At 40.4% G+C, this 25518-nt stretch overlaps 1 protein-coding gene across 1 annotated transcript in view; it reads left to right on the forward strand.

Annotated features, from left to right (window-relative positions):
- Gpa2 (Glycoprotein hormone alpha 2) overlaps window positions 1-25518 on the forward strand; it is a 116559-nt gene that overhangs the window by 90039 nt on the left and 1002 nt on the right. The window contains exons 2-3 of the mRNA XM_067153820.2: window positions 21918-22048; window positions 23739-23914. Of these exons, the coding sequence (XP_067009921.2) occupies window positions 21925-22048; window positions 23739-23914 (300 nt within the window). The 5' untranslated portion in view covers window positions 21918-21924. The remainder of the gene's footprint in view (window positions 1-21917; window positions 22049-23738; window positions 23915-25518) is intronic.

The raw sequence follows: 25518 nt of genomic DNA on the forward strand, positions 1-25518 counted from the left end.
TAAGATAGTTTACGTATTGGTTATATCAAAGGATACTTCGTAAATTCTTTCTCGCAATGTTCCTCAAATGATCCTCTTGCGATATAATGTGAGTGCGCTGACAAGATAATCTACTCACGTCCTAGAGAGACAGTATATCGTGATTACACGGGAGTGCATTTGGCAATGTGTATCTTTCAGCAGCTCTCTTACTGGTTGGTTTATATTCCTAAGAGGGGAATATGAATGAAACATTGTATAACCCACTTCGGGGTGGACTCACTGTAAACAGGAATCTTGTGAGAAAAACTCAACCTGAGTATAACGAGATTTATATCTTCGTAAAAATATTACATCTATATTCGCCTTGTTTGTTCTATATTTCCATCCGCTAACCTGGCGTAGATATTTCTGCTGCTCGATTCATGCATCTTACACAACTGAGGGATGAAAAAGCTGTCTCGTTGTTTCCCTGAATTTTATTCCTTTACGTTATATTCCTGAGGTGGACAGCATGATACACGCGATGAGACCAAAAAAAGAAGAACGAGGAAGTAATGAAAGAACTGATGACAAAACCCGTGTTAAAATTCGTAGGATGATACTGAAATACACTCATGTTCATAAAAACTAGAACACCTTGAAAGACTAGAGATAGGATATTCGTATTCACAGAACATGTGTATTAGTGTGTTCTGAAGAAATGATTAGCATTTGAACTATGTCGGCCCTCAGGTTCAAAGTCCACATCGATATCTCGGCACACCACCACCGACTGGTAAAATGTACCTTCGACTCTCGTTGTCGCTATAAACCGAAGGTACTGGATCAGTGTGACTTGAGCAGACGTGCAGGATGCTTCGAAGAGGTGTGCGAGAACCGTACCGACAAAAGAGTGACTTTCAAAGAGCGCGCATGATTTACATGAGAGAACGTGATGCATCCATCCGGAAAATTGCTGCTCGTGTGGAACGAAGTGTATCGCCAGTGCAACGGGTGTGTTCAGAATGGTTCACAGAAGGACGTAGAACACGACGAGATGGGTCTGGTCACACCACCCAGACCAACCCCCGAGAAGATCGACACCTCATCCGAATGGCATTGCAGGAGAGATCTCCGTCCTCCTCGGCTCTGGCGCAACAGTGGAACATATCGTACACTATCAGGCGTGACAGTCCGTCTGGGTTACCAGCACGTCGTCCAAATCTCCATCTATCTTTGACAGATGTGCGTACACATGGCAAAGTGAAATGGTGTATGGAACGTCACTGGGGACAGGAATGGCAGCAAATGGTGTTTTCGGTCGTACCCAGGTTTTGTTTGTTTGAAAATGATGGCCTCATCTTGGTTCGCCTCAGACAGCGGGAGAGGCATCACCGTGACATACAGCGCCAACGTAAGGCCTTACGGTGTGGAGTGCTATTGGGTAGAACCACAAATCACATTTGGTGCGTGTCCAAGGCACTGTGACCAGTTTGACCTAGTGAATAACATTCTGTGACCCGTAGACATACCCTTTCTGCGCGACACTCCAGATGCGATATTTCAGCAGGGCAATGCGCAACCACATGTACTGTAGCTTCACGAACACGTGCCTTATTGATGTCACAGGATGTCACACTGTTTCCCTGGCCCACCCGATCACCGGACATGTCGCCAAACGAAAATGTGTAGGATATAGTGAAAAGACGGGTGCGGCGCTATGGCCTGGTGCCAACCAGCAGAGATGAACTGTGGAACCAGGTTAATGCAGCATGGATGGCTATGCCCTAGGACGCGTCGATGCCATCACGAACAGAACAAGTTATTAGTGTGTGCTGTTGTGTCTTACCTTGTGTACCGGCCATTCACATTACACTACCATTCGCCGGACTTGTTCTCTACAGACTGGCCGCTATCCCGCTCACCTGACATCGCTCTTATGTCTTACACATTCTAGAATGAACTGTTGATCATATAAATACGCCTCGCCTCGCGCAGCTGGGCAGGTTGAACGTGAGACCGTTTCCCGCTGGATGTGCTGGCACACCACACTGGACAGAGCTGGTTCTCTAGTCCCTTCGAATGCTGCTGTTTTGGTTTCAGGTGAGACATGTACATCATCGTGCATTCATATTTCTCTATAATCACGAAGTTGGGAGAGTCACGCAATTGGCAAGGCTCCTCAACAAAATGGTCAGCGTGCTGGACTTTCTTTCAGAGGACCTGGGTTTCTATTCCCGGCTGGGTGGAGGAACTTAACTCCGACTGATTAATTCCTCAGGCTCAGAGACAGGGAGTTCATGTTCTTCTTAATGCAATAGCAAAGTGCGTGCATCTCTACTCACAGAGTTGGCGTCAGGAGGGGTATCCACCCTTAAAACTTGCATAGTTCCACGCCAATTGCCGGCCTGAATTAACTGGGATTTATTTGTCGTATGGCTTTTATTGCCGGGAGTGTCCCAGGGCATGTTCGGCTCGCCCGGTACAGATCATTCTATTTGATGCTCCTGCGTCATCTGTGCTGGGATGGCGATGGTAATGTGGTTGGGAGAGAGTGAAAGCCAGTGTCGGCACGTAGACTACTCCTGTGGAATAACACCAAAAGATCTGCTCAAAGCTGAACGTCCCCATCCAACGGAACTAATCCCCATCAACAGGATCGTATGTCCTCACTGCGGAGAGATCTGGAATTAAATCCAGGCTTTTGGCACGCTATCTAGTGATTAGAAATTGTATATCACCATCTCTCCTACCCTGATAATCAACATTCTGATGGTGAAAATATTTTCTATCAACAGGAATCAAACCGGCTTACCTCGGTAGACCTTAACAATCATGGCGATCTGCCGGGTGTAAACTGGTATAAAAGCGACGAAGAAGAAGAAAATCACCGTAGTTGAGTTACTTCTGACGAACAGAGAGTCTTTCGGTAATGTGATTATGAAATAATATAACATTTGTGTAGAGGTAATATTAACACAAAATTGCGTAAAATATGATGAAAGTGTACATATATTTTAAACTGATACAAGTTGAAGTATAAGGTAGAAATACATTGCAAGTTCAGAGTAATGCAAAATATTTACAAGTTGCTTTACGCCGCACCGACACAGATAGGAGACGATGGGACAAGAAAGGATTAGGAGTGTGAAGGAATCGGCCCTGGCGCCATCATTTAGTAGCTGTATTGAAAACGGGAAACCACGATAAACCATCTTCAGGTCTGTCGACAGTGGGGTTTGGACCCATTACTTACCGAATGCAAGCTCCCAAAACCGCACAGCCAGCTCGACCGGTAAAATGCAAAATCACAATCATAAAATTTGAAGTTTCCCTTTAAGAAAATCAAATGACCATGAATACGTCTTTCAACAAATGAAACTCAAATTAATTTGTTCGCATCGTTTTACAAAGACCTCTGTATGGAGTTTGGAACCCACAGACCTATGAAACCACCACGAATGAACCCTCTCAGTCATGGCCATCCATCAGTACTGCACATGACAGCCTGCGCGGTTGCTAGGTAACATCATCTCACACATTTCGTATTGCCAATGTCGTACGAAAATTGTGAGATTACCCCCAGTCATAAGACACATATATGTCAAACGAAACATGCCTAAAAATTAAAACAATTCCATGAATTAGTGATACTGTTGATACCCGATTCTCCTCTCACTAACTTGTCATAACATTGTAATATCTGTCAGCATCTACAGTATTGGTACCATCCAAAACACATACGAATGCTGCTTGCGCAATCACAGCCGACACTTTAAGGGAAGGCGATTTGAAAAATCGTCGTTTTTGAATGTATTTCGCATTTCAGTATACATTTCTCATTTTAAGTAATTCTTAGAATTAATTTCGTTCTCAAAACGCACTGAAAAGTGGTTCGCAGTTCTTAAACATGAAAATACGAGAGTACGAGCCTTTATAAGAATTTCACGTAATATCACTAATACTTACGATGATTTACTTAAATTAAATAAGTCATCCTGAAACCGCGGGCTAGCAGCCATCTCCTTCCGCCAGAACAGGTCACTCAATTACTTGTGCTTGTGGTGCACCCCGAGTTGCGGTTAGCTGACCCCTGGTGAGCACTCTGGTACTGTGTTGCCATCGTCAGCAGGTTCTACACTCCACCAATTACTGGCAGGTAGTAGTGACTGGCCACTGGTAATTGTGGTCTTATTATCGTCTTCCAAGTTACTCATAACTCATACAGGGTTTGTACTACCAGGCACAATAATAATATAAATGAATGAATGATTATCTCAAATGTATCTTTTGTAAGGGAGTTAATAGTAATATTATAATATCTGGTGAGGATGAAACTCAGTTCGTATCACCATTTAGAATGCCTGAAAGGTATACATAGCACCTTAAGACCGAGGACGGAAAAGTTGCCGGTTTAACTCCTAGTCATTCCAGTGCTAGGACACAATGAAAGGACACATACATATAAATGAATAATGGTTTTCAATATCCGTTTTTACTCCGTGCATCTCAAAGGAACTTTCACTTTCCCCAAATATCACCTACTTGAAAATATTTACTCTAGGTGGGTGCCTAATATGTTGGCAGGAGCTCATAAAGGAACAAGTAAGACTGTAACCGTAGATTCTTGTTGTCGCACGAAAATAGTGGGGATCATTTGCCTTCCAGACTCATTTCGAGTTGATACAACGCCATTCGAAGGAATGAGATTATGCAGAGAAGTAATATTGTGTACCTGAAGGATGAAGCAATATAATACAATATCTACAAAAGTTTACAACAAATGTTGGCTTTGTAAATACAATATGGTACATTATTTTTGGAGTAAACCTTTTAGATTTAGCTGACAAGGTCACCCTTATCATCATTAACTCCATCTTTCAGTGACGAAAGTTGGTGACGTAACATGTAACATGTTTGATTACTTGCCTCCATTGCACCCAGTCTGCTGCTTCATGGCCTGATTGTCCCTGCGTTCTATTTATTAGCTCTCCTTTCTTTTCACCTCGTCTGGTCATCACATTGGACATCTTACACGAGATTTTTGACTTTGAATTTTTCTCCTCGCCCACGTACTGGCTAGCATTTTCTTCACATCGAGTACACTGAGATTTGATTCGTTGGTTGTTTTCTTTCTTTCTTAATCAGTTTACCATCCAGCGAGGGATCCCACATCTACCACCTCAAGGGCTGTGTCCTGGAACGTGAGACAATTACTTGGGGATAACACTGGGGAAGAACACCAGTAACTCTTCCAGATGAACTCACCTGCTATGCTGAACGCGGCTTTGTGGGCGATGGTACATGGGAAAGGATAGACAAGGAAGCGACCGTGACCTTAAGTTACGTAGCATCCCGGTATTTGCCTGGAGAAGAAGTGAAAAACCACGCAACTTCGAGGATGGCTGGGATGAGAATCGAATCCCCCTCTAATCAGTTCCCCGCCGGAGGCTGAGTGAATCCTGTTCCAATCAATGCTCGTACCATTTTTTGAAATCTCGTGGCAGAGCCGGGAATCGAACTCGGTCCTCCGGGGGTGGCAGTGAATCACATTAACCACTATACCACAGAGGCGGACTTAGTTCTTTCCGAAATTCACGATTTCCTAAGACATTTCTGTTCGACCATATCTTGAAACCGTGAATTCTGTTCCTATCTTCTGCTATAATTGTCAAAGTGACCGCCCTATAAAGGAAAAGCAGGAAAAAAACCAGAGTCTTCACCAGCCTTAGTTGGGTGCGATCCGCTGCAGATCTCCGTCGTATTTATGCTGTTGATTCACCATACTTTGCTACAAAAGACACCAGATAAATTAATTTATCCATTCTCTGGTATTCTGACAGTAAGTTTATTCGTGGAAACGACGAACCTCGACCAATAACCAAAGATATTCGTCTTTTCCTTGTTGACCATCAAACTACGTTTATCATTTTCACTTTTATCTGTCTCTAGGAAGCTTCAATTTCTGTCTCCATGTTATCCTACATCTTACGGTGCTAATTCGACGTCCATAAACTTTTTTCACCTTCATGATTTCCCCTCAAGTGGTGTCCAACACTAGCAGACGTAGCCCTCAGCCAATCAATACTAGAAGAATATATTCACAAAACGGCATCAAGGTGGTTCATGTTACGCTCAGACTCGTGGGAGGAAAATGAGAGCAATTTAGTACAGTATCAACCCTTTGCAGCCTCAGCCGTCGATTGTTCGGGAGGAAGGGAATGTATGCAACAAGTCCTCTCTGAAGCGGACGGTGTCGTTGCTGGCACAACTGTTGCGGTTCTCGACTGCTAAGTTGGCAATTTTGATAATACTGGACCTCCTGCTACTGCTATTCTGAACACTTAATATTCATGGAAAGACCACACCTACCTCCTAACCAGAGCATCAGAGTTCGAATTAGGACCAGTTCATGGGAACATTACTGCCAATAGAATCAATAGAATCATAAGCAGCCAGCACCATGGTGCAACACATCTTCAGCAGGCCTCACCACACCTCGATAGATCTCTCTGTATCGATAAGCAACCATGGAATCCTGATATACCTCGTATGGCGAGGTCGACTCAATCGAATCCGTACAAACCATGATCTGCTTCAAAAAGATGGCTTTAGCTGCGGACAGTGTAGACTACAAGCACCTATCCTTAGTTCGTACACCACAGGCGAAATAAATAACTTGTCTATACATTTTGAAACACATAGTGTCCGGATTGAATGCATAATCGAATCTTTTTCCACCTCTCTCCCTTTCTGCGCACTTGTCATTCTGCTCCGACATGAGAAACAGGGTGCCAGTTCACCGAAGTCGAGTGCCCACTTTCTTGATTGATATGTAGCTGGGAACATCACCACTTGGTCACAGTTATATTGTGCAGCCGTAACAAACAGGTAGCCGTGTGATCTGTTTGAATTTCAAAGAGAAGAGAGACAGACGAGACGCTTATCTCGCAAACCAGCTGTGTGTTGCACGATTAAAGACTCACACATTAAGTGCAGTTTTCGAATTAAAATACAGCATCCGAGAATCTATAGCATGTGCTACAAAATGCATTGAGAGATTTGAAATAGAGATTGGGCTGCTGTTGTGCCATTTATACTGCACATATAGAGGTGTATGAGTTTGAGTTCTCCTACCCACAGAAACAAACAGCCAATAATGATCTCTTGTTCTTGTAGAGTTTCACCCTATTTGGGGTACTTCATTTTAATCATTTCTCTGTGTGTTGTTCTTTTTTTAGTGCCCAGAATTTATTCATTCTTTCTAATCTTCTTTTCCTCTCCTCTTCCGAGATAAAAGGTTTGGCTTTTATTGTACAGTATATTTGTATTGGAACGTTATAATTCCGCCTTTAGTTATTACTTTAGCTGTTCGATAGAATCGTGAATATTCTGTAATTTAAAATTCTACTTGTCCATTTCAGTTTATTTAAACCACTTGGGTTTTCTTTTGCGGTTACGGAAGAAGTCAAAGATTGGTTTGTTTAATCTGTTAGAGTTCATTCCGAAGATTATATATCCTTATTTTTCGCGTAGTATCTGAGAACTTTTCAATTTTCTCGCAGAGTGTTTCATTATTGATGTATACTATCTTATTAGCCTGAAATTTGTCGTATGATCTTTCTTAAAATTCTCCTCTCTTTTAGCTCGAGTTTCTCCTCTGTGGGCTTTGAAATTCATGTTTAGTGTTTCTACTGCGTATGGTGCTTCTGGTTTATTTAATCACTGTTATAAAATGTTTGAGGAACGTAACGGGAAACTTCCTCACCACTCATTTCCATAGTACGCCTCTTCAGTGACACCTAGGCTATTTATGACAGCTGTTTGGAGGAGCTGCAGAGGATCAAACCAGCCTTCGGGCTGAATACCCAACATACAACAACATACATAAAATGTTTAATTTTGGAACCCCATGAAAGAGATTTCTTCTTCTATGCATCTTATGTTAGTTAAAAGGCCATTTCAAGTTTACTTTTCCTGCATTTCATAGCATTCTAACAAATCCATCCTCCGGGATATTTTAATTCTTTTCTGTTTCCATCTTTTGTTCTCTTACATATATCAATTTTTCTTTTGTTATACAGTCAAGACGGTGACATTGTATTGTTAAATGCTTTATCTGTTTCCATCTTTTGTTCTCTTACATATATCAATTTTTCTTTTGTTATACAGTCAAGACGGTGACATTGTATTGTTAAATGCTTCATATTTTTATTTAATTTAATATGTAATATTGTTGAGTGTATCATCAGTCCTTACACTGGTTTCGTGTAGCGCTCGATGTCAACCCTATCGTGTGATACGTAATTACCACATCCTACATCTTCCCTAATCTGCTTCTCGCTTCACATGTGACAGATTTCTTCTTCTGGCTCTTTGCGCTATCTTCCGACGGATGAAATTTATACAGAGGCGTAGGTCGAAGGTGATGATGTGGCAGGTCTCATCAACTGCAATGACACCTGCCATGCACTGCAAGTCAGTGTCCTTACAAAGGGAGGTTATTTCCGACCCACTCTCCTCGTTTCCATCGAAGATGTAACATCATCGCAGAGGACGGGGAAGTGCAGGCATGGACGAGATTTACACGCAGAAAAGAACAAAATTCGAATTTTCACGGGAGAATAATGTGCCGGTAGGCTGTCACTATTGTAGCGGCCGCAGGATTTGAGAATTTCCTAGACTTACTTACTAGAAATAAAATATTTCAAGTCCACTCTTGATGTCTTCTAACAAAGTCGTACTGGAAGTCATTTACTTCAAAGTAGTTATTTATTGTAAATTGTTTTAGCTGTTCCAATTTCTCATAGTTTCACCTATTACGCACTTTTCATTTAGTTTCTTGTATTCTTTCATCCCTTCAACTATTTCTTATGCCTTTTCTTGCCGAATACTAGTCAAATCCTTCTTTATTATTATTAAATTTGTTATTCTACACAACTGACCACGACGTGTTCACGACAGGTGAGGGCGCGAGTCAACACAGCACCATCTTGTAACAGAGTACGGGTGTGACGTCACATTTTGCCTTAATTTGAAGCGCTGTTTCTTTTCTCAGCAGGTAGCTTCCTCTTCTCTCTGTCAATTGATACATTCGCTTTCTACCCAAACACTAACAGCGTCTTAAAACTTCCCTTTCGATGTGCCCCTTAATGAGGAACGTAAGTCTGCGTCGAAAGGAAGAAGAGTTACAGAACAAAATTATAAAATGTAATTTATGTGTTGTTTACTATCTCAAGACTTCAATATATTAATGGAGAGGGTGGGGTTCTGTTCGTATCGAGAGTGAGGACAGAGAGCTTGATGATAGGTACTCGGTTCACCAGTTTTAAAAGCGGGCGGTTCAGCTACTATCGTATACACGAGTATTAAGTTGCTCTTTCTTTGAAAGACAAGTCGTGGAGTAAGGAGACGGGAACTCAAACTTCGGAGACATGCATCTCTTTTATTGACACTGATCAACTTTGGTGAGGGAGCGAGAGACTCTTACTTATATTGAAATACCGCTGTCAGTTTGTGTGACCTGAATAGGATATACAATGTTCTTGTCTTTATACGTTACGAATAGAGGACATCAGACACGTGGATTAAACGTGCGCCTTATGCGTCCCGTATTTTATACCATTTTGCCACCTTCAAGTGACTTGTAGTATTAGCTTGACTATGGAACGAACATTTGCGAGGATTTCAGTTGGGATATTCCAGTAAAATGTCAAGTATCTAGAGTCCTATATAATTTATAAATTTTCATCTATGTCGTGGCACAAGCGAAAGGAAAATATAGCTTCCATTAAAGTCTCATTTATGGCAGATTGGTTGTGTGCCTCGTGCCTTCCTCATGGGGAACGGCCCGACGAGGAAAGCAACGGCAATCCACCTCACACTTCATTATGCCTTGTATGCTTCATTACGGCACCGCCTTCGGCCTTTGTGCTTTTCCAAGAACAACACCTTTTGATGATCCAATCGCTCTTCGGGCTGAAAATTTAACAAATATCATTTACGGAAAGTAACTTCTCAGAACGGAAATTTCTTGAAACAGGAATAACGAGAAATACTGCATTCCGGCAGCTGGTACACCACACACAACAGTAGCCTACAACAAACAAATAAGGGGATAGTAGGCATCCCATTCATCATTAGTGCATGCGGGAAACTTATAAGCAGAAAGCACGGGGCAGGTGGGCCTATCGCTATTGCTAGCGTGGGGCAGCCTTTGTGAGCTACTGTAATCTTGTGCGTACTCCGAACATCACGTCTCCGAGAACAAACGAGTTAACCATTTAAGATGTAACTCGCCGACCGGATCGCAAATCTAACCCGGTCCCTTATGAACCGAAGATCACTGTGCTGATCCAGGCAACGACCTGGACATTACAATGATCTTTACTTACTTATTCCAACATTTTAATGGGCTGTGGCCTCCGAAGTGCCGTGGTGTTGGTCTGTGAAGGCGTAGCCTTAGCTGTGATAACATTGCTTACATACATAGACTCAGCCCCTAAGACATCGGAATTAACCAATTAAGGTTGAAATTCCCAACTTAGGTGTTAATCGAACCCGGAAGCCATTGGATCTGGGGCCAAATGGAGCAGGCTACACATTTAGCCATGGAGTTGGCATTTCTTTGAAATCTGCCCGACAACAAAATATATTGAACAAACTGCTGTGTACAAGTTTTAAGAAAACTTCCCATGAAAATGAAATACTCGTCATTTTACGAATAATAATAATAATAATAATAATAATAATAATAATAATCTCTGAAGATAAACAAACTTATTACGAAAGTAAAAAGAAATGTTCATATCTACATTCTGAAATACGGGTATGGTTCACAGGTTAATTTCGAATTTGATTATAATACGCATTTGAAAATTATTGTCAAATATTAATTTTGTTCAGTAATTTTTACTTTGGTCTGTCAGTGTATTAAGAAATTATATATATATATATATATATATATATATATATATATATATATATTTAATACTCGGTACCTATTTAGAACAGAACATTTTATTCAGTGCAGATGGGATACTTGTTTCCACTTTTTAAACTTTTTAATGAATGTTAGACATTCTCAACGTATTCTTTATTTTTTTGCAATTTGATTTATGGCGACGATTGGATAAAAAAGTTAGTAGTGGAAGGAAGCCGCCGTGCACCTTAAGGTAAAGCCCGAGCATTTGCCTGGTATGAGAATAGGGAACCTAGTCGCACGGTGAACTCGATCAATAGAGAAAGGTTTAGAAAGGTCTGTTGTAAAAGACACGGTACACAATATAGAAATTACTAAGAATTCTTACAATAAAATGTGCATCTCCCAAAGAAAAATCTTAAAATAATGTACTACAGTATAACAGAGTAGTGAACCGGGAAAATTTATTCGTGAGCGAATGCCTAGTATTGAACTGTACAGTAGATTGGATAAGTTTAGAATATTAGAATGCACAATCGTCAGAAAAATTTTAGGTCCAATGAAGACTGAAGAATTTTGGAATTAAAAATAAAAGAAATCTATGACAAAATGGAAAACATAACGGAAATATTAAGAAACATTTTATTGTTAAAATTTTTGGTACATCATAAGGATGGATGAAACAATTTATGAAAAATGATATTCGTATACTTTTGGGGAAAACCTACAACAACACAATGTGTTCAAGAGATCGAAACATATTTGGAAGGAAATAATACAAGAGAAGAAGAAATCAAGGAGTGAAGTATTTTTAGGCATAAAATGTTAAATATGGAAGTATTCCAAGGAAAAAAAAGAAAACTGGTACAAAGTGAACTGAAGAGACAAAGTAGAAACAGCGAAATAATGGAGAAGTATCAGGAAGAAAGGATCAGATATATCAATGGCTGACGAACTGAAATTGCCACACCGTTACTAGCAAGCCATAAAGGGATGAAGGAGAAGAAGAATTAGAGGAAGAAGAAGAAGGTGAAGAAAATAAGGAAAAAGGAGAAACTATTATCAATCCTTTCTTTAGAAATGTCATTGTATATGCCAGGATAATCGAGTTCCTTTTGTAAAACGAAAAAGTTACTAGATGCCATTGCGTTACGCAAATTATTCAAACATGCCTTCCTAACGATTCCATCGATTACCGAGATTAAAAAAAGACACTTTATCGAGCCAATTAGTAGCAGTGATGTCTAGCACGTTTGTTCAGGGTTACTCTCGACGAGGGATGCTATGAGATACCCACTCAAACATGAACTTCTTGAGGGACAAACTTCATACAGTCATTTGCATTCATAATGAAGGAGTTGGTTAAAGAGAAACTGGGATAAAGCAAACCTTTGTGTTCCCATTACTTAAACAGAATGTTAAAGTTTCTCGATGGATGCAGTACAGATAACAAGGATGTCTAAGACCTCAGGGTCATCAGAGTATTTGTGTAACGGAATAGTAACAGCATATGAGACGGAACTATTACCTAGCAACCGTGCAGGCTGTGATGTAAGGAGTGGATAGATGGCCATGACCGAGAGACATATTTATGATCATTTGATTTTTCCATAAGGAAAATTGACGCCATTTGCTTTTTTGTTGCTTGGTACAGGCTTGCCTTGAAGTATCAGTAGAAGTCTGTGTAGAATGGGTGTTGCTGAGTAAGGAGTTTCAGGCCACAAGACTACTATGTCTGAATGGTATGAACAGTGATGCTCATGGGGTCAGTATCGTGCTACTTTCTTGTTCAGTGAGGAAAGTAATGGCAAACTCCTCGCCACATTACGGCTCCACAATAACTTTTTGTAATTATTTTCTTTATTAGCTATTAGCTGGAATGGCAGGAGATTTCGTACTTAGAATTGAGTATGGACTCAGTTATGCCGTTACGGCCATATTCATATTTCAACATCGTATCGATCATGGTTGCCATCGAATACGTAGCTATGTTTCGAGTTAGATTTTTCGCGAACAGGAATATTTCCTGTTGTTAAAGAAAGGTTTAAGCAACAGCGACCTTAGAAATAGTTTCCACACTTACGTTCCTAGCAGCATGAAAACAGGCTTGTATGAACTCGTAGTATTCTGAAAAAATAAAGGGAGGTTTGGAGTAGCCACCTTCTGTGGGTGAGATACCAACTGCTCGTTAATATTTCCATCCACGTCATGAAAAATAGAAAGGACAAAAATTAGTCACGTGACCTTTGTTTTTCAACAATTTCCTTTCTGTAATAACATGTTTTCTATAACAGTAAAGGTGCATTGTATAATAATTCGTTAATTTCGCAGATATGGTGGCAGCAACCTTCTCGTAATTTCTCGTGAATCAACGAAGCTGACTCTCCCAGTGGAGAACGTAATCGTGTAACGCTCGTACGCATAACATGCCCCTTGGATAAATAGTACTGCGGGTCTGCATAACGCACTCCTGGATGAAAGTAGTGCTCGAGCATGAACATGGATTCTACAAGTAAATATGCTGTACAGTCACTGATTTACGAGCTACGCCTCTTTTATTTATTAGATAGAATAGGGTGGGGAGAGTTCGTAATTTGGCGTCTGTCATTGCTGATGTTGAAATGAAGGGCTACTACGAAGCGAACCTTAAACATCTAGAGGAAGAATACAAAACCTATTACCAAATTGAGAGATGATTAGGCAGCTGTAGGGTGCTTCAGGTGTGATATCTAAATTATAGATAAGGTTGTTTCGGAGTTTTAGAATTAGTTTTTTCGAATTAGAAGAAATTGCCACTAACATCAGTAGGGAAACTCTCACAATTTGTATAGTACCACAAATTAAAAATTAAACACATTTTTCTATTCTTGGATAGCTGTCACCTTAGGGGAGTCTTGAAAAAAGTATTTATATAGACTTTAATTTAAAATAATATTGAAATATTATTTGAAAAGAGTAGTGTCATATGTCCCTTGGGATAATCAAATGATCATAAATGAGTATTTAAATAATAGACTTGAACTTGTGATGGACACCGACAATAGATGGCAGCTTCTCACATAGAGATGACAAATGTTCACACCAGCTTAAATTTCGGATTATGAGATCACTGTATAACCTCGTTGCATCACGGTATCGTGAAATTTAATTTCTATACGTTCCGTAATTATATTTCTCGGTCATAAAAATGGGGAATAATTTGAACATTTCTCACTGTCTCTAGACTTTTCAAAAATGCTTAATAATAAAGAGAACTAGTGTGGAACCGTGTTGCTGATGGTAATTGTTGTGAAATTTAAGAGAGATTCAAACAGTTGTATAGTTATAGCTTTCTAGGTAGCCAAGTTTGAGTTTCAGTAATCCGGAAAATCCACTCATTAGGACTAAACCTAGGACTCCGCGTGGAGTTGATTGACAGCTGTCAGATCCACTGGCTACAGAAGGCTTAGAAGTTAGAGCGTGAGTACACTTACCAAATATCCGCCGTTAATTGACAAGCGCTAGAATTTGCTACCGACCAGGACTAATAATGAAATGTGCATTTACAGTCAAGTTTTTATATTGCAGGGTGTCCCGTAAGAATTCGCACTTTTATGTCAAAATTCCATATCCAGTTTTATGATCTGTTATATGATGCAGACATTTTTACATGACGAACATTTAAAAAGCAGCGATTGTTTTGAATTCGGGACTCGGTGGACACGGTGTGTGATATTGTTCTCCAGCTTCCAGGTTTGAATTACTGTGTACATTTTATGAAATATTACAGGAGACCTTGTTACTACTTTCCTGAGGAATCAAACCGGATTTACATTTCGTTAGATATTTTTGTGAACTTGTGAAAATAGAGATATTTTTTTACAGAGCCGGCTATAATTTTGAAATCAAAGTTATTTTTCCTTTCAATCTGTATTTATACATCAAACTTCGTGTACCGGATAAATGGTTGGCACGCCAGGAGCTAATGCATTTGTCATTCCACCCTCTCCTTTTTACCGACTTAATATTTGCTTTACTCTGTGTTGGAAAATGTGTTCAAAAATGAAAAGAGAACGTTATTTCCTCCATTATTTCCCTCCTACACACACGCTCTGACTTTAAAGGAGAGCAATTTTAATTTCATGCGGCAGCTGACCACAAGTATTTTATTTCACATCTAATTTAATCGTAACATTAATTTCAAAGCTTCAACGATACGCACAATGGAAAGAAGGATAACACTTTTTAAGTCATGGTGCTTACCTGGTAAGGACATTCATGGTAAACACGGATGTTACTGTTGCTGTTGCTGCTTCTGCGGCCATCGTTCCATGGACTAGTGTGATATAGATCACCGTGCCGCTCTATTCTTTGTTAAGATGGAAGCAATTCATTTCATTGTCGATTAGCTGCCATTTATTTATGAGCTTGAAAATTTCATTTGCTTCGTTGATTTTTCTATATTAACACTGAGAAGAATGTAGAAAATCATCAACCTTGCTTCACTACTTTCTGGATAGTTTCCTGTTTTTATAGCTCACGATTCTTGTCAGTGTAGTCTAATCTTTCTTGTAGATAGTAGGTAACCTTTCTTTCTCGGTACATGATAGAATTACATTCATATTCCCCAATAGTCTGGTTGAAACCAAACCAAAAGCCCTGAAGGACCTTGGCCTACCACACGACCGCTGCTCAGCGGGAAGGCTGCAGATCACGAGGTTTTGTGTGGTCAGCATGAGGAATCCTCTCGGGCGTTATTCTTGGCCTTTTACACCGCGCCTCCATCTCACTGTCAGATAATATCTCAATTTTAATCACGGAGGCTAAGTAGACCTCGAACCATTCCTCAGATCCAGATAAAAGTCGCTGACCTGGCCGGGAATTGAACCCGGGACCTCCGAATAAGAGACAGGCACGTGACCCCTAAACCATGGGACCATGAAGAGTCTGGTTCAATCAATGTTCTGAATGCATTTTCTGGGTGTGCAAATGATATATGCGTGGGCTTTCTCGTATGAACTGGGTGGAGAATGTGATACAGCACACACATAACCATTGACATGTGTCTCATTTATAATCATAATATGAAGATTGCCAATGTTATGAACGTAGGATCAGTAGTTTGACACATCAGTTAGGAACTTGCTTTCTTCAGAGTATATACGATTGGTTCTTCGTAAAATATTAATGCAAATCTCAAGAAGTGGGGAATATCACATACGTCTGTTCGCTAAGTGTCACACATCTTAACTTTAAATGAGTAAAATTCATCATTCTGCTCGGTAACAGGTCCTCCTCATTTCGCCTCACATGACGCATCGCCCAACACCGTTTGTGTGCACAGGTTCATTTAGTGAATTTATTACCAACGTAGCCTCTATCTGTCACCTGCCATTACTCGCACCTGTTTGTAACAGCCAACATTATCGCTACTTTCGTAACTGTTACTTCTTCTTCTTCTCCTTTTATCAAGCCGTAGTGGGCTCCTTGGGTGCGAAATCTGCAGAACATGCGGATTTTCCAGGTTTTACGACCGGATGCCCTTCCTGACGCCAGCACTATGGTATGGTGACAAACGCAAACACCCAGCTCTCGAATCATAGGAATAAACCAGAAGCCATTAAAACCCCGACCCGGCCGAGAATCGAACGCGGGGACCATTGAACTGACGGACTGACCATTCAGACAAGGATACACGAGCAAGACATGCTGAGTGCACCCAGCATCCACTCCCGTACACCAGAGTTGGTCTGGAAAAAGACTCAGTTCGTTCGTACAGCGTGCTCGCTACACTCAATGCACTACGATTCCGGGAGAACAAACATTCTTAACACTTGAAATGGTCCAACGGTACCGACCGAGCTGGCCGCGCGTGTTGTCAACTGGGGGGTTCGAACCGCACTGTCGGCACCTCTGAAGATGGTTTTCCGTGGTTTCCCATTTTCACACCAGGCAAATGCGGCGGCTCTACCTCAGTTATTTACACCTTCAATAGAGCTTAAGCTCCAATTACAGAAGGCATATATTGTGTTGTATTAAATTATTGCAGATTTAACAAAATAAAGGCACCAAGAATATATCCGGTACTATAATAAAAACAGAAATGGAGATAATGTTTAGAAAGTATTGGAGGGAAATACACTACAGTATGAAAGTAAACAGTGATGTTAAATCCATAGTTCCATACGCAATGAACTGAACATACTCAAGTCATACTATAGCTCAGATAACGTACAACATAATTACTATAAATATCACACGTACAGAAAGATTACAGATTACATTCTGTAGGTGATAGCATATCTCGTAATCAGAGGTGAAATATAAAATTTAAGAATGGTAGCTCTTAAAACGGCCATAACACAGAGCTAAAATGTAGACAACTGTTGAATTTGCCGAGATTATTGAACATCAGGCACAATTTTACTAATGGTGAATTTTATTTTACACGCCTTTTGGTTTTTTTCAAACTAATAGACTTTGATTTCTTAAGTTTCCTGCTCTGGTGTTAAAATTAACCTCCTGCAAGAAGCCACTGTTGTCCGACATTGCATTAAGGGCACGACCGCTTTCTTCCCACTCTTAACCCCTTCGCAATGCCTATCTGTGTCAGTGCGACGTAAAAGAAAATTGTTGGTCCACCTGCTCCAGCAACTTTGGCTTATTTTCACATCATGCCGACTACACTTCTGTTTATGCTCCTAGCCATTCAACACAACTTGTCATTAAGATCCAGTCGTCGGGAGAGGCCAAACCGCTTACAACGTTCCCAGGTAACTGAATCCCTTCCTGCCACCTTTCAGTAAATGATTCGTGTGTGCACAATATTTTCAGAGTAAGGTGTGCGATGGGCTGCGGTGATCGTAACGAGAGAGAACAAAGTGCCCCTGGGTGGCGGCAACCTGTTGAGACAAGTACGAGCTCATTAGCGCGACGGCCGCACAGTCGTTATCAGATAAGGACGGGAGACAGGAACCAGATGACGGGCAACGCGAATTAAATAAGAGAACTCACTTCCTCAGCAGCAATAGCAGAGCCTGGTAGCAATCAGGTCAGCAGATGCCTGTAATTTTAGGAAACCTACTGTTCACATTAACCAGTGAGTAATTCATAGTAAGAGTTTTGGAAACTTTTAAGTCTTATTGGATTAAAAATGATAGGAAATTGACAAATCATACACAAAACTACAGTACCTTTCTACCTTACCAGTATGTCAGGTCGCCAGTGATATTTACTATGGATGACGTTAATATTGTTACTTACACTAACATGACTGTCTCACCTCAGCGAAGAGAGGCATTTTATTCAGAAAGAATCAAAAATGCGAAATTCCACCTAGTTCGAATCACATTCGCACATGTTTATTTACATATAACACAGCACACTACCAACCACAGTAGTAACACAAAACTGTGTGTGTTATTTCAGCAGCAATTAGAGTCAGGAAGGGTATCCGGCGACAAAACTGGGCGAACAAGAAGACTTCTTTCATTGAAAGCCAATTTTGTGAAAAATTGGTTTTATGGCTGGAGGTCAACTGACTGAAGTTAGTGTGACGGAAGTGTTGTCACGTATGGCGTTGATGGATGTATGTTACCAGGCAATGTTTTATGGCTGGCGGTCATCTCTAATGAGCAGGCGTTGATGGATCGAGAGACACATTTATGAGCATTTGATTTTCTCACAAGGAAAAGCGGTTTCCTTTCATTTTCCAAAAAAGTTATTGGTGAAAATCTTATAATTTTTTGAGTTAGCCTACTTAAAATAGTACGTATAATGCATACTTATTTCTGAAATGTCATTAGATTTATCTTCGTGAGATATTGTTATCTGAGTGTGTATTTATTCTTTACATGATGATATTATAAATATTTCATTTATACAATCAGAAAAAATATTGCTACATTCTCCAAATAGACCCCTGCACTTTGCCTAGGAGCATCAGGGTTAAATCAGTTCATACTATGGTGGAAAATATTCATGAATAGTCTTCGCATGAGCAAGAAACTAATCGGGACATCGATTTGAGTCATAAGAAAAGTTGATGACGGTTCATAAGTTCATGAGGGGTACTATTACGTATCCTTACAACTGGAAAACTAAGATTTTACTGGTTGATGCACATTAACTGATATCAAACGGTCCTACGCGAGGCTCTCAGTGGAGTTCAGTCTACTTCTGTGGAAATGGCTTTCTGGAAACCCGCCTGTTTACTTTATAAACATCAGCGCCAGATGTATTCATTTTTATGTTTCATTCCCTTTACTTTCGAGATAGAAGCCACGCAGCTGAACCACTGTGCCAGCTGTTGTGCTGCGAGCGGGGGTGGTCCAGGTACAGGAAGCTGTGTTACTTCTCTAAATTTATCAACCTTCGTAGCGTCCTTACAGAGTATAACGGGTTTACCTATGAAATCAATAGAACAAATGACAATGGAAGGAACTTATTTGTTCTGCTGGCACATGGACACGGAACTGAGAATAAAAAGTGAAAACCTTTGTACGGAGCACTTTGATACGTGCAAGTATGAGTTGAACTTCGTGGAAACAAGATAAAAGATGAAAGGAAGCAGCGGAGATGTAGGTGGAGAAGGATGACCTGTCTAAGCAGGACAGACATAAAAAGTAATGTGTAGGTTTCAGAGAGCTCGGTGTTATAATGGTACGAGTGGTGACTTTTCGTAACAGTGCTATGAGGTAAAATGCTTATTATGATCTGTTCTTTTATATTTTCATTTTTAATGACCCGTGAGCCACTTTTTAGCGTGTCTTGAGACAAATGAAGTAAGAAGAAACGTTTCCTTTTGTGAAAAGCTAATGATCATGAATCTGTGTTCAATAAATGAAACTGAACGTTACATCAAAGGGAACTTCAACTCTACGTTAAAGGAACTTAGCTTGTAGCCGCAGCATCTTTGGGCGACGGTAACGACTAATGTGACGTCACTTCCGTCACGCATTTTGTCGCGGTCCGTTACACAAATATTCGGATGACCGTCAGCCATAAGACATATTCACCTCAAAATACGAAACTTACAACAAAATGCTAAATAACTGCGAAACCATTATTGTATCATACTTTTAACATAAACACGTCTTATGGCTGGGATACTGTCAAGGAGGGGTGTTAGAGTACAGATGGTCGATGTGATCTTGCAGTCTGTGATGTGAAGTATTGATGGATGGCCATGACTGAGAGATATATTATCAAAGAGGGGTGTTAGAGTACAGATGGTCGATGTGATCTTGCAGGCTGTGATGTGAAGTATTGATGGAGGGCCATGACTGAGAGGGCGCATCTCCTCATACTCTAGAGAACCGATTAATTCATTCATGGTAGTTCACAGGCGCTTTCTTTGCACGGGATCCTACACTTGTCGGCTCCAAATTCCAAACAGATATCTCACGAGTAAGAATGGCTAGATGCAAATAAATGAATGGTTTTTAATTTGAGAATCATTTATTGATCATTTCATGTCCCGAAAGTAAATTTGACAACATTTCTTAAATACTGTATATTCGTCTTGTCGAAACTTGACTTGAGGAATTTTTGCATCCATCACCTTCCTGTGAATGGTGTTGGCACTTAAGCTCAACTACCTGCAATTTTCCTAGCACTCCTTCGACGTATTTGGGGCCTACCAAGATATTTTTAATTTTGTGTATATCATTTATGCATTCTTCTCTTTTCTTGTACGCCAATTCACAGGCTTCTACGCATGTGAATTTAAATAAATGTACAATTACTAACACGTATCCATTTTATTTTTAAATTAGCTCTACGTAAATACACTGACATATACATTAGAATTAAGTAAAATTCTCTGTTTTTCTTCAAAATGCTCTAAGACGCTAAATTACAAGTGTCCACTCGCTACGTTATACTAAGTGCACAAAAGTAACAGCATAATTTCTGACTTCGACTTCACCGGGCGAGTTAGGCGCGCGCAGCCGTGAGCTTGCATCCACAGACAGTGGGTTCGAATCCCACTGTCGGCAGCTCTGAATATAGTTTTCCGTGTTCTCCCATTTTCACACCAGGCAAATGTACCTTAATTAAGGCCGTGACCGATTCCTTCCAAGTCCTAGCCCTTTCCTATCCCATCGTTGCCATAAGGCCTCTCGGTATCGGTGAGACGTAAAGCAGATTCTAAAGTAAAAAATGATTTCGAGATCCTTAAAATCACCTTCGCTAGGAATCAGTAACAAAAAAAAATGGAATTCTTAGGCCACACAGAACGGCGTAATAATTTTATTCTAATCATTGGTGGAGGAGAAAATTCCAGGGATGAGAGGAAGGGAATAACTGAGAAGAAATTAGTGTAGAGACAAGGCAAAGAACGCGACGAGTTTCACAAGATATGAAAAGTCATAAAGGACTACTATAAACAGAACAAACTGGCTGCAATCATAAAGTGAAGTCTTGAGTGTAAGAAATAATGAGACATGTTCTCTCGTGTGATTTTACGCTTTCACAAGAAAAAAAATGTCAGGATAGACTTGAGTCGCTTGCTTTCTATGACTAATATTGCTAGATAATAGTTGACGTTAAGAATAATTACATACGATGGACTCCGTCTGTATATTTACTAGAATGTTTGAGCACCTCCTTAGAAAGCAAATTTACATCATTGTGCAAACTATGATGTCTAGAGCAATTTAATGTTCAATAAAAAATTCAAGGTATTATTAAAATTAATATTATTATTGGGCCGATGACCTTCGATGTTAGGCCCCTTAAAACAAGAAGCATCATCAATATTATTATTGTTATTATCATTAAAGCGTGTGACTTTGTATTCAGGAACGCAGGTAGCAGCGGCACTAGATTATCAACAAAGCAGTCGAAGTTCCGCTCCCGAAATATGCAAGCAAAATTTTCAGAATGAAAATTCACTCCCTAGCGGTTCCAGTTCACATAAAACTGACGGTCCCGTGGATATGATCATATACAACTTGAGGTTCCGTGACTTGCTTTTGCCATTGGACTGGTTTTGTAAAGTACTGATTGCTATTCTCGAATAAAGGTTTTGAAGTAATTATTGATGTCATTGCAGCTACAGGATGACTTCTGCCTGCTGTCGAGTCCAGTGCTGCGCTCTGCTGTTAGCGTTAGGAGTCCTCTTGAGCATGCTCAGTCGGGTTGGTGCACGAGATCCCTGGGAAAGACCAGGCTGCCACAAGATTGGTGAGTGAGAACTTTTTCACATTATCTTGCATGAACTAACTGATAAATTCATCAAACTGAGAGGTATAAAGGTAAGAATACTAAAGATGGATGTCAGTAAACACATATTGCAGCAGTATTGCCAACTAGCTCAGACCACACCTCAAGTAGCAGAAATAGTCAGTCAGTGTAATGCTATTGTTGACATGTATTGAGCCTTTTAGTCCCCCGCAGCCAGAGTGGTGCTTCCTGAATGATTGTATTCTTATTTCGATAGTAATTAACTTCATCTGACTGGTCACAGAGTTCTGTAGCTCGTAAGAAAAACCACTACGCCACTGAATACTTACCATACAGTGATTTAAATTATGAGATCCCACCATCTGTCTGCCTATCCTAAATCACATACCTCCCCCAAATCGTCGATAAAACCATTGATTAGAGAATAGAATAAGATCTTAGCAAACCCTAGACTACCACTGCATTCTGATATTCAAGATACTTCGTTCAAGACAACCTCCTCTCGCATTTAGAAATAATCCCACTATATTTAGCATTGTTGATTCTTCGAGAAGAGAATCGCTTCAAAATGCTCCAGAAGCATTTTAGCTGTGACGGTCTCTGGGTTTGATCTACGTAGCAAGGTATGGACAACACTTAATCGGTTGAGAATAGGGCACGGAAGATGTGGAGACTCACTCTTCAAGTGGGGAGTGCAATCCTCACGAGCATATGACTGCGGTGCACCATTCAGCATATCAGGGAAGACTGCAGAAATACAGCTTCTGGAGGAGAGTATGAGGAATTCCTAATGGCAACCCCGAATTCCATCACATACATCCAAGAACTAGATGTTTGTTTATAGTGATGAACGTAATTATGTTTCTCAGTATATATGCAAAAAGCCACATGCTGAATAAATAAATGATGAGATTGTACACATTTTGTTTAGCTCCTGTTTCCTGACATCGTAACAAACAAACAAACAATCAAATCAATAAACAAGAAACTTGAACTGAACCTACTCACGGCTTTTGTTTATCTAATCCGAGACAAAAATGAAGTATCAGAAAAAATTAAGTACAGACACAAAACTTTAAGATATGAACGGAGAAATCGCTGCCAGTAAGACACAACTGGATTTGTTTTCTCAGACCTTTCTTTCTACATTTCTTTCTTACCCTTAAATATGTTTTCTTTTGTTTTTGTTTGTGGGGATCAACCTGTCATTAATTTCCCGGCACATTCCAGAGCGAAGAGTGATAGTAACGTGCCGAGCTTAACGTAAACGAACTACACTAGAAACAAGATGAAAATTCCAAGCTAACCGTTCCGTTATAGGGACGTCCGTATTTATCTGGAATCCGGATCAAAAGGACGTGCGACACTTCATTCGCAAAATTCTACAGAATTTGAAGCGTGGCACACTTGCTGAGATACCAATGACAGTTTCTCTCCACTGACAAGAAATAGGGCCATTCCCTACTTACATATTGTTTTTGTTTGAGTCATCAGTGCATGAATCGGTTTGCTGCAGCTCTCCATGCCACCCTACCGTGTACTTACTCTTTCATTCCTACGTAATTACTACCTCTACATATAGTCTAATGTGGTCGTCATATTCTTACCTTGGTTTACCCTTACCGTTCTTATCGCCTACACTTCCCTGAGCAGGTCCTGGGTGTCGTAAGATGTGTCCTATTCTTTCCAGGCCACTCGCGGAAGATCAGCATCCCTGACTGTATCGAGTTCGACATCACAACGAACGCGTGTCGCGGCTACTGCGAGTCGTGGGCGGTGCCCTCGGCGCTCAACACCCTGCGAGTGAACCCTCACCAGGCCATCACGAGCGTCGGCCAGTGCTGCAACATGATGGAGACGGAGGACGTGAGTAGCACTCCTCTTTATCCACCTTGTTCAAGGTCTCCCTCGAACTTCATCTCCATCATCTGTTTTGGTATTCTTCTCTCCTCCATCCTCTTTACATCTCCAAACCGTCTTAGTTTACTCCACCCAATTCTCTCATTCCGACCTCCTTTCTCACATTCTGTTTATCAATGTGCCTTTCCTATCATACTTCTAGCTATTTCATGTAACAGCTTGAATTCTACACTCCTCCCTACTTGTCACATTTTGTACATCACACTTCCTTTATTCCAGACAAGGTTTCTTACACTGCACCCTCTTGCTAATCTCCGTGGCCAGCCTTGGGTTCATTAATTCACTCCCTAGCTATTTGAAACTGTCAACAATTTAAAGGCTTGGACCAGCAATTTACACAGTGCCTTTCCTTGATTTTCTCCTCTTGATATCACCACGGTCTTGCTTTTATCTGCGCTGCTCTTCATACTATTATCTTTTTTTTCAATTTACTTGCTCAGTGCATCAAGTCGCTCTTGAACTTCTTTGCGCTTTGTTCCCCTAACTGCATTATCGTCTGCAAATAGTAATACCTTCATCTCCTTACTCCCACAACCTGGCCACATGAATTGTAAACAGTTACGTGAAATACTGACAAAGTTGTGTGCTCTCAAAGGCAGGAGTATCTGCTCCCGCTAGCTGCTGGATCTTGGTTTCGTGTTGGCACGCCAGTGCAGCCGGCTACACATGACCACTGCGGGTAGTATTGGTATACCTACATAAATTTACGCTTGGTTTTGCTGTGTCTGTTTTTACAAGAGATATGGATGCGTGTGCTGTTTTTGAAACGCCAAGCCAGTAACCCCACAAAAAATACGATCTTATTGATATGTATTTGCTTCTCACGTACAGAATTCACTTGACTTAAATCAGAAACGTCCTGAAAATAATGGAGGAGTCCTCTTATGAGTCTATTCTTGAATAATGCAGTTGTTCTAATCCGAAATATCTACTGTAGTTTCGTCCTCTAGCGGCAGTGAAGGCGAGGACATTCCACGTTAGAAATTAGAAATTCACCCTCTTTAAAGCTAAGTATTTGTTTTTCACAGCAGATTATATGGCCCGACTGAATCACACATTAATGGAAATTAGCCACATGCATCACACTGAGTCATCAAAAGTTTCGATATTTCTGATAAAGTTTTAAAAATAAGGTGATTTTTCCCTCATCGTATCAGAAACCCACAGTTGCAGCCCTTATGGCAAGCCAGTCAATGTCGAAAATATACTAGGGTATGAGCTACGAATTTTAGGTAAATAGAATATGATAATATATTCTTTATTTATTCCTAAAAATTACAATACATTTCTTAACCATTGTTATCCGGTCGATTAGAATAGCGTTTTGCCTTTTCCTGCCACTACAAGCGCTAATGTGAGTCAATGCAGAGTTTCACTTAAGCACCACTACAAGCGCTAATGTGAGTCAATGCAGAGTTTCACTTAAGCACCACTACGAGCGCTAATGTGAGTCAATGCAGAGTTTCACTTAAGCACCACTACAAGCGCCAAAGTGAGTCAATGCATTGTCTCACCTAAGCACCACTACAAGCGCTAATGTGAGTCAATGC

Source organism: Anabrus simplex, chromosome 9 (genome assembly GCF_040414725.1).
Source record: "Anabrus simplex isolate iqAnaSimp1 chromosome 9, ASM4041472v1, whole genome shotgun sequence".
NCBI lineage: Eukaryota > Metazoa > Arthropoda > Insecta > Orthoptera > Tettigoniidae > Anabrus > Anabrus simplex.